The sequence below is a fragment of the Amblyomma mixtum genome, chromosome 1 (genome assembly GCF_055824585.1).
Source record: "Amblyomma mixtum isolate Tamu chromosome 1, ASM5582458v1, whole genome shotgun sequence".
Lineage (NCBI taxonomy): Eukaryota > Metazoa > Arthropoda > Arachnida > Ixodida > Ixodidae > Amblyomma > Amblyomma mixtum.
This window is the reverse complement of record NC_143012.1, coordinates 48,162,291-48,174,465: the sequence shown is the minus strand read 5'-3', so window position 1 is coordinate 48,174,465 and position 12,175 is coordinate 48,162,291. Positions and strand designations below refer to the sequence as shown.

Below are 12,175 nucleotides of genomic sequence, written 5' to 3'. Positions count from 1 at the left end.
GACTCGAACAGCTGCCCGCTTGGTTCGTGAGCAGGGGACGCTACCGCTCAATCACACAGGACCGTTCGCCGGACTTCGTTCAAGGGAGGCCTTGTGTGTCCTTTGGAAAATGAATAATTTTAAAAATAAAGCAAAACAGAAATTAAAGTAAAAAACAATGAACAGAATGAACCATTGCTAGGAGATAAGAAAAAAAAGCCAGCGGGTCTTTTCACAGAGCCTTTAACGCTGTCGCGTCGTACCCCTAATGCGAAGCTTAAAGGGACTCTGAATCACCTTCCGAGCAGAACACACAAACTCTCTCAATCACTGCACTCTGTTGCAATCAAAACCTGAGCCAAATAATACACCTCTAAACGCAGAAGAGGACCCACAGTCACGTGGTGAAATTGCCGAGCCCTTCCCGGCGACATTTTCATGCTCGCACCCTCCTCGGTCGCTCTCACCTGTGCATACAAGCTGAGATGTAGCTATTGGTTCGATTCTTGCCGACCTACGGCAGACACGTCTTTCATACATAATCAGCGTAAAAGTAATTGTCAAAAGATAACTATTGAACATTAGTTAACCTGCCTGGTGTTAGCAGATGTTACCTGTATTCTGACGTACTATACCACCGACGTTATGCCGAAAAATGCGTTCTGCTAACTCCAAACGCCTATTTTTTCAAAAAATGCGTGAAGTCTTAGGTGAAGCTCTCTGTATAACACAAGTTTGTAGTACACGCGGAGTTACAACTGTATTGCATCCATACATGAAAACGTTTCCAAGCGGACAAACTGGTATACTCTATTTGTCCGCGTAGCATGGTAGTCTACACTTCTGAGGAACTTTTCGCTGTAGCGGAGAAGTTTTGTAGATATACGAGCAGGGGACGCTGAGTGTCCCTTCTTGCAATAGTTTATGTATAGGTTCCTAGAGTTGCGCGTTTCTTTTCCCTGCGCCGCTTGCACCTCTATTGGCTAAACACGATCACGTGATTGAAAACCATGCATGCATTGCGGAGAAACCAACTTCCTTTGCATCGCTTAGCACTAGGTCGTTGCTGACAGCCCACTCGTGCAGCTACTGTTCTCGTGTGTTGCGGCATTTTATTTTGTACGACTGCACATATTCACTGAAATATCTGATCAATCACGCGCAGTTTTCTCACAAGTGCTGGCCAATTCTTGAAAACGTTTGTGATTGTGATATCTGGCGTGTACAACAGATGGCGCCACCCGTCCGCATGGCCAATATTCTGTTCCGAACTCATAGAGATAAGCCTTTTTGTAGCTGACGCATTGCTAGCAACCTGTGTCATGTAGTGAAACAATAACCTGTTTAAGATAACGCAAGTTCAGCTCAGGGACTGACGCGGGTGGAGCCTGTACTCGCTCCAATCACTGGACGAAGTCCGCCAGCTGCATTCAGAAGTTGAGGCTTCTGATCATTTGGATGCTTCGGAGAGCAATATGGCGGACCTACGCTCTAACTGTGGGAACCTGTACCGTAGCTCCACTTGTTCCTTATGCGCAGGGTTCGGAGACAAGGCCCTGCAGCCAGCAGTCAGCGTCCAACCACTCGTTGTCTTCATTGCCAGTATTCCTTGGCAGTCCGGAAAGGCAGCTGGATCACGTGGAGCCGCCGCTGCAGCAGCCTCTGGGGGACCAGGAGCTGGAAACGCAACGCTTCGTCGCGTCATCTTCACCCTCGATGTACCTGCGTGCGAAGCAAGAGTGTCAGCAGCCGCCTGCGTACCCGTGTGAGTGCCGCGATGGGAGTTTCCCGCCAGCACTTGAACTGCGAGCACGAATGCGTCTCTGTGGGACTAAGCTGGCCTCTAGCACACTCCCTTGGTAGAGGTCAGCTTACTGTTGTTTTATGCGAAGCATATTGCTAGAGCTACCACTCACGCCGTCGCCGTGGGTCCCGCACGTGACACCGTGACGTCACACCACGTGACATCGGATGAGAGAGCCGGCCTCCACCTCGCGCCGTCGCCGTGGGACCCCTAGCCGTCACGCCACGTGACACCGTGACGTCACACCACGTGACATCGGATGACAGAGCCGGCCTCCACCTCGCGCCGTTGCCGTGGGACCCCTAGCCGTCACACCCGCGCATTCCCGCGCATTTCGAACCCGCCTTCACACTCGGTGTAGGTGAAACGCTCGCTCCACCGGGCAGGCAGACGCGGCTTCCGTGGCAATCCAGGCGCTCACCCAACGCGCGTCTCGGGGTTAGTCGGCGTTCCGCTGTAGCCATGCCGTTGTCTTCCCCCACGACGAAGGCTTCTAGTGGTTGTATTAAAATTACCAAGTATTCAACCAAGGAAAGCCATGTATTACCAAGCCTAGCCACTAATATGCTTCGCATTCCCCAGGCTTAGCCAAGCGGAGCCTCAGCAATTTTTTTTTAATCATTTCATGTTCAGAGTTTTAGCCGAAGAAGCGTTGGCTGAGTGGCTTTGGCGTTCGCCTGTTGATGCCCAGGTTCCGGCAAAGAATCCCTGTCTGGACGCGATGCAACTACGAACAGAAACATCGTATGCGTTGTGCAGTTTATATGCACCTTAAAGTATCCGTGGATTTCTCAAACAATCCGCAGCCATCCACTACGGCGTCCCTCACAGCCCCCATGTGTCGATGCAGCACGTTAAGCCACACGTACAGTCAGGGAGAAAAGTCTCTGGACCACGTGCTCCTCAAACGAAGCCGGTAGCTCTGCTATCAATTGAAGGCTCGAGACAACACTTGTGGCGATGAAGAACAAATTTTTGACTTTCACATGCACAAGTGTGGTCTCCAATCGCCGGCTAATGGCACATCTATCGGCTTCGTTTGAGGAGCACGTGGTCCAGAGACTTCTTTCCCCGACTGTACAGTCTTTGTGAAGTGTAATCAGGCTGCATGGTTGCTTCGCATTCGTGATGTAGAGCCCTCACGGCTTCCCTTAAGATCAAAAAGTTCTTTGAGGACATGGGTTCACCTTACCATACAGAGATTCATAGCTTGAGGTCTGGCATAATATCTTGAATATATGACTGAGAAGCAAACTGTGCAGCCTGGTTACTTTTGGCAAAGACTGTACCTACCGCTACTAAATCAGTGCCAAAATTATGCCGGCTGAGTATGTTTGCTTGCCTCTGACCTCGTGAGGCGAACTTGTGAGGCGATCATATAGCAGTGTGGAATGTGAATGTACGAGAACCGCTAAGGGGCACACATGTGAGAAGATAGATAACGCAAATAGAAGTAATTGCTAGAAGCATTTAACCTGGGCACTCAGGGATCACATAAAGGTACGTGCTAAAAATAGTGTGCTTGAAATAGAAAGAAAATCTTTTCACATGAAGTACTTAAAAAACACACTGGTTAGTTAGCTCCTTAACTAAAACTGACTAATAACTTTTCAACTACACAAAGACACACATGGTGGTGGTTAGTGTTAATGGCGAGTTCATGGATATGGGCAAGACGATGCCATATCAGTTATAGAAACAAAGAAAAAACTCGTTTCCTAAGTTTTTCTAGAAAGTCCTCTACAAACAGAGAAAAAGTTCGTGGCTCTTTGTGCACAAAAACTTTAATCGAGCGGATGAGGCGCGCAGGAATATAAAGCACGGTTTTATGTGATATTCAAAAGCAAGAAAGAGTGAAAAAAACCATGCTGCTATTTTTTATTGACGAAATATTGCCCCAATTTGGCTGTTACACAAACATTCATAAGTAGCGAAGGAAGAGCAGGAACTGTAAACTTTTCGGCACAGAGTTAGCCAACCAAGCAGACTCTCCAACCAACTAGTATCTTGTTAATCCGATAGTTCGGAATGAAATTATAGCAAAAATACTAAAGAAAACAAAAAACTCATTTTTTGCCTGCATTCCTTGACATAAAACATTATATAAAAACTTACCATTGGTTGGTTGGGTGGCTGGTTTTGGGGTTTAACGTCCCAAAGCGACTAAGGCTATGTGAGACGCCGTAGTGGAGGGCTCCGTAAATTTCGACCACCTGGGGTTCTTTAAAGTGCACTGACATCGCACAGTACACGCGCCTCGAATTTCTCCTCCAAAGAAATTCAACCACCGCGGCCGGGATCGAACCCGCGTCTTTCGGGCTAGTAGCCGAGCACCATAGCCACTGAGCCACCGCGGCGGCTCGCTTACCGTTCGCTTTCATTCATCCTAATTCATTGCACGGGATGGTAATAAAGGAACGAGCGTGCAAAGTTTGATTGAAAAATAGTCATTCGCTTCGAAGTTAAAACTGTTTGCACAACAAGAAAGTGAGAGAAATCATGTTTTGAGAAAAACAAGATTACAGTTTTTCAGTCATTGCAGAAACAAGATCATCATGCCCTATGAAGTTAAAATCCTCCAGATTCATAGTTAGGGCCCTTCTTAACTGACACGAGCTCTCTTTTGGCTTTTTTTGCTGCCCGTCTTTTCTTGTGGAGATCTTTTGCCTCACCCTTTGATTGACGCGCGGCCTTCTTCACCGGGTACTGGTCACTGGTGCGACATGCTACGAGAGTGTGGTGGCCAGGTTCGTTGCCTGCTTCCCTCAAAATATCTGCTGTACTTCTGTTGCCATCACTGAAGGACGATTCTGGTAGCATTCAAACCGGTAGCGTAAAGCGCACACAAATTAAACAAGTGTGACGCTAGTAGCGTCATGCTTGTAGCGTCAAATTTCCCCCGTGCGGAAATTTAAAGCAATGTTTAAAAAAAAGGGGGAAGCCTTACAAACCGCCTTTGAATAATCTTTTACATATCAGATTAAACAAAACGGAAAACTTTCAATATATGCCGTTGATTATCGCTGAGTTATCAGTTTCTGTTACCAAACCACATCAGTTTCGGTTTCAAAACAGTTGACCACCTGTTCGAAAGTTGGCTATAACTTTTGAACCAAGTAAGATACGAACATTATTCCTGCCGCAAAACATTTTTGAATATTTGGGGATTCCCGAAATTTAAAAAAGAAAAAATTTCGTTTTTCTTTTTTAGATTTTCAGATGCTTACGCATTCGCAATGCTCACGCATGGCGTCTTTCGAATGGTTGCGCATTCGCAATGCGTAAGCATTGCGAATGCGTAAGCATTTGTCTCTCACCGTGAGTTTTGAGTTAACTGTTTGTTTACTGCTTCGTAATCAATACAAGTGTCTCATTCTTCCGGGTAAAGGCGTTGAGGTTCAAGACCTTAACGGTATATACCTTTAAGTTGAAAGCCTTTAGGGTGAAGCCCTTCATATCAAAAGAATTTACCCTAAATGCCTGTGTACTTAAGGCCTTTCCCCTATTGGTCTTTGGCTGTCTATACAATGGATCTTCTGTTGACCCTCTTATGGTTGCTATGTGGCTGTGCTGATGTTGTCTTTGGAGTTTTTGGACCGTTTCGTATGGACAACAACGTGGGGTTTCGTTGGCGATGAGCCGTATAATGCACTCACGGTAATATGTCTGTTCATTCTCCTCTAAAGGTAATTTGGGAATAAGTTGTGCACGCGCACCTCGTCAGTCGACGAACCTGTTTTTCTTGTCGGCAACCGCTGCTTGGAACACACCAGATCGTGAGGTTTCGTTGCCGTCGTTGCATTCTAGCGCAAATTCTTACCAGCTATTTCTGTTAATTGCTTATTCTGCACCGCTTAATCTTCCACCTCTCCCTTGGTGTGACGCATCGCAGGTTCCAGTGGCTCCCAGGGCTTCTACAACGCTCAGAGCCCGGGACACGTCGACGAGCTCAGCAGGGGCTCGGACTCTCAGCTTTGGAACGAGCACCTGTACGCCAAGAAGAAGTCCGACCCAGGTGCTTCCTACGGAGCGTGCGTACCGCTGGCCCCGCCACCGTTCCTATGCTCGCCGCTACTTACGCACGACACGCCGGTGCCATCGACCAGCGGGGGCTACGCACAAACTCCGCCACACCAGCAGCCGGTGCTGACTTCTGGACAGGAACTGCATTCGCGGCCGGAATTTCTCTTTTCACCTCGGCAACATCATCAAGAGCAGGAGGCAATGATGCCTCAGCAGCAGTTCCTTTCCCGACCGGGACCACCACGTTCGCAAGAGGGAACCCTGCCGCCTCAGTCCCCGAAGTTCCAGTGGCCACCGCAGGGACCCCCGATGCCACGGGGACCCACTTCGCCCGCTCGACAAGGAGAGACGGGCCGATGGTGTGCGGGGCCAATATTATGGCCGCGATCTGGGCCGCACAATTTGCCGCATGCGCCTTACGCACGCGAGCCAGTGTTTTCGGCGATCGCGGCGCCGAGGAGGATCTTCGTCGCCGACGACGGGACGTGGTACATCCTGGGGCATCCGGCGTTCCCCGAGAGCCACGATTACGCATCCCGGGTCGCGTGGTATTGGGAAGACTGAATTTTCGCGGACAGCGGTGCACGATGGCCGAGCCTGCTTCACCTGCGGCCATCGCCTGCGCAGTCATCTTGAGAGCCTGCGCTTGTTATTGGAGAGATTTAGCATAGCGGAGACGCATTAGCGTAGACGTATACCAGTTTGCCAGACCCTTCATCCTCGGTGCCATGGGTGGGGCCAGGCGCATGCCAAGCTCGCTTCCGGTAAACAGGTATACATCTGCACTAGTATATATCCGCTATGCTAAATATCTCCATTAGCTCACTCCGCCACGGAAAAAAAAATAGAGAGAGAGAGTGCTGGCGCTTTTTTTTTTCGGAGCACGGGTGGTGACTCCGGGGGCCGAGTTTAGTATCTGTCCTTACGATTCAAGGTAGAACGGTGGTTAAAAAGTGTGACTTTGTATTTTACGCGCTTTTAAACTTTCCTTAACACTGGGTCTCTCAGCCGGTGTTCGAGTATTGCTGTCACTGTGCGATTATCAGCGAAATCAGGGTGAACTATTATAGTTCAGACTCTGACCCCGTGGCGATTTCATGCGCCGCTCTGGAAACGCCATAGTCGTCTAGGTTATTTTATGGCGTCTCGGCGCGAAGACAAATTTCGAAGGTGGTGCTCCATCAGGGCTTGATAATGACAGCTTTTGCACGCATTAATTGTTTTTAGTATTTTCGATTATATTGCTACTTCTTGAATCATTCTTTGCCATGCATCATGTGAATTAATTTCTCTGTGTTTCCCTTAATTTCATGTGCCTTAATTCGCTGTCCAGACTGCTGCCCGTCGATATATAGGACGTTTCTAAAGTAAGAACTGGCAGTGGTCATGTTCGGCCGCTAGCGAGGTGCCGGTTCCAAAGTATTCACGGTGAGCAGTCAGGTGCTGAAATTTTGGGGCAATTTTCGGTTTCCGCGGGCTCGCTTTCCTCTTTGGATTTATGTTGTATTATAGTTGCATGACCTCAGCTACTTCGTTTTTAGTTTTCATGTCGGATGTTAACATGGTCTGTGGCCGTCTTCAAAGCAATTTCTGGCCTTCGTTGTTTTATTTCCTGTATTTTTTGTGTCCTGTTTTGTGTATGATATGCTTGGTTCGTATGTGTATCTCCTAAGCAACGCAGACAGAGCTCGTTTTAAAGAATGAAATTTTTAAAATCAAACAATAGGCTGGTTTCGTTTTCTTCGCGACGGATTTTCTCAGCCGGAGTGCCACTTAAAGGTCATTCTGTGACCTCTTCGGCAACATTTCGCGCTGATAATTGCATTACGTCCTTTAGACCTGCCCGTCTCTGATACGAGGATTCGCCTAGCTTGGCGCAGAAATGAATTCTACATCGGTTTCATAATCTTCATCGGTTTCATCAACTCCACGAGCCCGCTTTCGCTTTCGCTCCGTACCACCTCCGGGGCTGGACCGGACGGAGTGTCAAACAAGACGCTCAGAAACCTGGACCCCAAATCTGTCGCCGCTCTGACAGTCCTAATGAACACCTCCTGGAGGGAAGGCGAGATCCCCCAGGAATGGAGGCATTCACGCATGACCTTCATCCCCAAACCGGGCAAGAAACTATCGATCGACAATCTGCGGCCCATCTCCCTCACGTCTTGCATCGGAACACTCATGGAGCATGTCATTCTTAACCGATTGCAAAATTACGAGGAAGACCGCGACCTACTTACACCCGCAATGATTGACTTTAGGGCTAGCTTTTCCACGCAGGACGTGATGCTCCAGCTTAAGAAGGACGTGCTGGACCCTCCACGCGGCACCGGGACGAAGACAGTGCGCGGGCTAGACCTGAACAAGGCCTTCGACAACGTCTCGCATGAGGTCATCCTCACGAACCTCTCCAAAATAGACCCCCTAGAACGGACATTCAATTACGTCCGATCATTCCTATGCGAGCGGACCGCCGAGCTTGCATTAGGTGGCCTCAAATCGGAGCCCATGCCTGTGGGGAGCCGAGGCACGCCACAAGGCTCGTCGTGCTCTCGCCTTTCCTCTTTAACCTCGCACTCATTACACTGCCCCCCAAACTCGCCGCCTTGCCGGACCTGCAGCACACCTTATACGTGGACGACATTACCCTGTGGGTAACCACTGGGAATGACGGCCAAATAGAAGATACCCTGCAGCAGGCAGTTGACGTAATTGAAACTTATGCGTTGGGAGCGGGCCTTGAACGCTAGCACACGAAATCGGAAATGCTGGTTCTTAGGGCAAGCCACGCTGTAGAAACGCAAACCTGACCCCGCCGACTCCTCTGAATGTATATGTGCAAGGACTTCCAGTCAAGGAGGTCCAAACCATTCGCATACTGGGCATGTACATACAGAACAATCGCAAAAACACCGAAACAGTCAACAGACTCACGGCCACTGTCAATCACACTGCGCGGCTAATCAGACGGGTCTCCACCAAAAAACGAGGTATGAAAGAAAAAGATCTATGTTGACTTGTGCAGGCTTTCGTGCTGAGCAGGATCGTCTACTCCCTCCCTTACATGCAACTGCAGCTTGCGGAAAGGAACAGGGCGTAAGCTACAATCCGGCAGGCATACAAGGCGGCCCTTGGGCTCCCGCACAGTATACGACCACGGAAAGGTTGCTGGCCCTTGGGGTTCACAACACTCTCCGAGCTGTGCGAAGCACACCTTGTTTCCCAGCTCGGACGAATCACTCGTACGAGCGCGGGAAGGGCCATCCTCCCAGAGAGGGACGCGAAAACACAGCTACCCACGCACATCATGAAAGCTCTTTTAATTAAACCCCTACCGAAGAACATGCACCCCGCGCACCAAGAATTCCGACGCATAGCGAGAGCTTGCGCCCTACACACCAAAAAATTCAGGGGGCACTTTGACTGTCTAAAGTGGGTAGAGGCGGAAGCGTTTTCCGCACCACCTTCGCTGTTTCTGTGGCACTGGTTGCGTCACATATATTTGAGTACTAATTACTAAGTGATAGCAAATCACTAATTAATTGTTAATTACTGATTAATGCCTGAATACTAATTAACTGCTAATTAATGACGCTTAAGCTTCGCCTTTAGGAGTGGAACGCGACACCGCGTTGTAGCGCTGCCAGGGAGTCCACGGAACGCCACCACCCGTTCGGCGCGATGCCTTGCCCTTTGAACGCAACGCTTTTTGAGGAAAGGAAATGGCGCAGTAATTCTCTGTCATCTCGGTGGACACTTGAACCGCACCGTAGAGGAAGGGAGGTGGGAGTGAAAGAAGATAGATAAAGAGGAGCCGTAATGAAGAAAATGAAGAGAGAGAGAGAGAGAGAAACAACTTTATTGCCATAGATTGGCGGGATTTAGGGCAGGTGGGCTTGGTGTGGCCCCCAGGTGGGGGCGACTTCCTGGGCCCACGAAATGAGTGCCAGTTGGATGCTCTTGTCTGCCCTTCTGAGGAGTTGGTTCTATCCGTCTTCGGAGGGAGCTGGCAGTAAGGTTCGAGGGGGCGGATTTCCCGCGCAATCCCAGAGGATGTGAGCCTGGGTGGCGATTTCTCCCTGGTAACAATTTTGGCAGACGGGGTCATATTCCCCGTCTGTGATGAGTGAAAGTCTAGAATGGCTAAGGATGGAGTGTGTCTGCAACCTGCGGAGCAAGGTGGCTTGCGCTCGATTCAAGTCGGGGTGTGGAGGCGGGAACTGGCGTCTCATCTCTCTGTAGAGGTTGGTAATTTCAGCAAAGGTCTGGGGAGCCTCGGCAAGAGCGTCTGGGTCCGTGGGGCCGGCCGCCCGGTTGGTTAGTCCTCGGGCTAGTCGGTCGACCCCTTCGTTTCCAGAGTTTCCCGCGTGGGCGGGTACCCAGACCAGATTGATCTTATGGTCGGGAGTGCAGCCGCGAAGGATGCGTGCAGCGGGGTGGCAGATAAAACCTGCCGAGTAATTTTGTATCGCTCTTTTGGAGTCGCTGAGGACTGTGCGCGTACGTGGGTCAGCGATGGCCAGCGCGATGGCGGTTTCTTCTGCCGCTGTCGGAGAGTGAGCTACTACTGTGGCGGCGGTGACGATAGTAGATTGTGGCGTCGTTGCACAAGCCACGTATGTGTTTGCACTTTGCCGTGCAGCATCTACGTATATTGCGTGTTCGTCGGCAAGGTATGTGGCGTCTAGTGCTTGGGCTTTCAGCTGACGGCGCGTATCATGGCGGCCAGGTAGCATGTTTTTGGGGATTGGTTTTATAACTAGGCGGCTATAGACCCCTATCGGAATGGGCGTCGTGGGGTGGACGTCGCCTATGGGGTTGATGTTGAGACGGTCAAGTATGAGCCGCCCGTGTTTAGTGCGTGAGAGGCGGTGGATTTGGGCGGTCTTGTGTGCCTCTATGAGTTCTGTGAGCGTGTTGTAGATGCCGAGTTGGAGGAGGTGCTGTGTGCTGGCGTACTGAGGTAGCCCCAGTGCCGCTTTGTACGCTGAACGTATAATGCTGTTCACAGCTTCCTCGTCCTTCCGGCGGAGGTGATAGTAGGGGTAGGAGTAGACTATCCTGCTAATGAGGAAAGCTTGCGTGAGCCGACAGAGGTCATCCTCCTTCATACCTCTCCGGCGGGTGCTGATGCGGCGGATAAGGCCGTTGATCTGATTGGCTGTGGTGCGGAGGCGCTGAATGCCCTCCGAGTTTTGCGTGTTGTTCTGTATTAACATACCCAGAACGCGGATGGTGCAGACCGGAGGTATGAGATGGGTGTCGACTTGAAGCACAATAGGTTCTTGCGGGTCGGGTACGGGCAGGCGAGCTCGTCTGTCCCTGATGACTAGTAATTCGGACTTCGTGGAGGAGCATGTGAGCCCGTTCGCCTGTGCAAAGGAGTGTACTTTATTGATTGCTGTTTGGAGGGAGTTTTGGATTTCCCCGTCAGATCCAGAGTTGGTCCACAGGGTAATGTCATCGTCATATATTGAGTGTTTAATGTGAGGTATCTCTTCCAGGAGCGGAGGGAGGCCTCTCATTGTAGTGTTGAAAAGGAACAGAGATAGGACTGCTCCTTGTGGTGTTCCTCGGGTGCCTAGTGTGATCTTCTCGCTGTGGAGGTCTGCAATGTGAACTTCTGCTGTGCGGTTATGAAGAAAGTCGGCGATGTAGTTGTAAGTGCGAGTGCCTACATTCATTTGTGAGAGGTTTGCCAGGATGGAAGCATGTGACACGTTGTCGAAAGCCTTGCTGACATCTAGGCTTAGGATGGTTCGTGTAGCTCGGATGGGTCTCGGATCGAGGATGTCGTGTTGGATTTGCCACATAATGTCTTGAGTGGAGAGGCCGGTCCTGAAGCCGATCATAGTGGGGGGGAAAAGGTCCTCTTGGTCTACGTGAGTGTGGAGTCTATTGAGTATAACGTGTTCCATGACCTTTCCCAGGCAGGACGTGAGCGAGATGGGCCGAAGGTTGCCCAGCTCGAGTCGTTTGCCTGGCTTAGGTATGAAAATCACTTTGGCATGCTTCCAAGTGTCTGGAAGGCGACCCTCATGCCAGTGTTGGTTGAAGAGGTCCGTGAGTACCTCGACGGACTGATCTTCGAGGTTACGAAGCATCTTGTTTGTGATGTGGTCGTCGCCAGCGGCCGCGGTGGTTTTAATCTGGTTGAGGGCGGCGCGGACTTCTCCTGCCGTGATGTCGGCGTCCATGTTGGTGTTCTGAGCACCCGTGTATCCTGAAGGGATGGGAATTTCAGTGGAAGTATTGATGTATTTGTCTTTCAGGGTAGCGAGGAGTTCCTCATTTGTTCCCTGAAAAGCGTGTATGACACGGGTGAGGTTCTTGTGAGATGTGGATTTGGTGTGAGTTGGGTCCAGTAGA

General features: G+C 50.2%; 1 protein-coding gene across 1 annotated transcript in view; it reads left to right on the top strand.

Moving 5' to 3' along the window:
* The window catches only part of LOC149366264 (uncharacterized), a 99,170-nt gene extending 91,598 nt beyond the window's left edge, over positions 1-7,572 (top strand). Inside the window, exons 8-9 of the mRNA XM_089570005.1 lie at positions 1,519-1,744; positions 5,676-7,572. Of these exons, the coding sequence (XP_089426131.1) occupies positions 1,519-1,744; positions 5,676-6,370 (921 nt within the window). The 3' untranslated portion in view covers positions 6,371-7,572. The remainder of the gene's footprint in view (positions 1-1,518; positions 1,745-5,675) is intronic.
* The last annotated feature ends 4,603 nt before the right edge of the window (positions 7,573-12,175 follow it).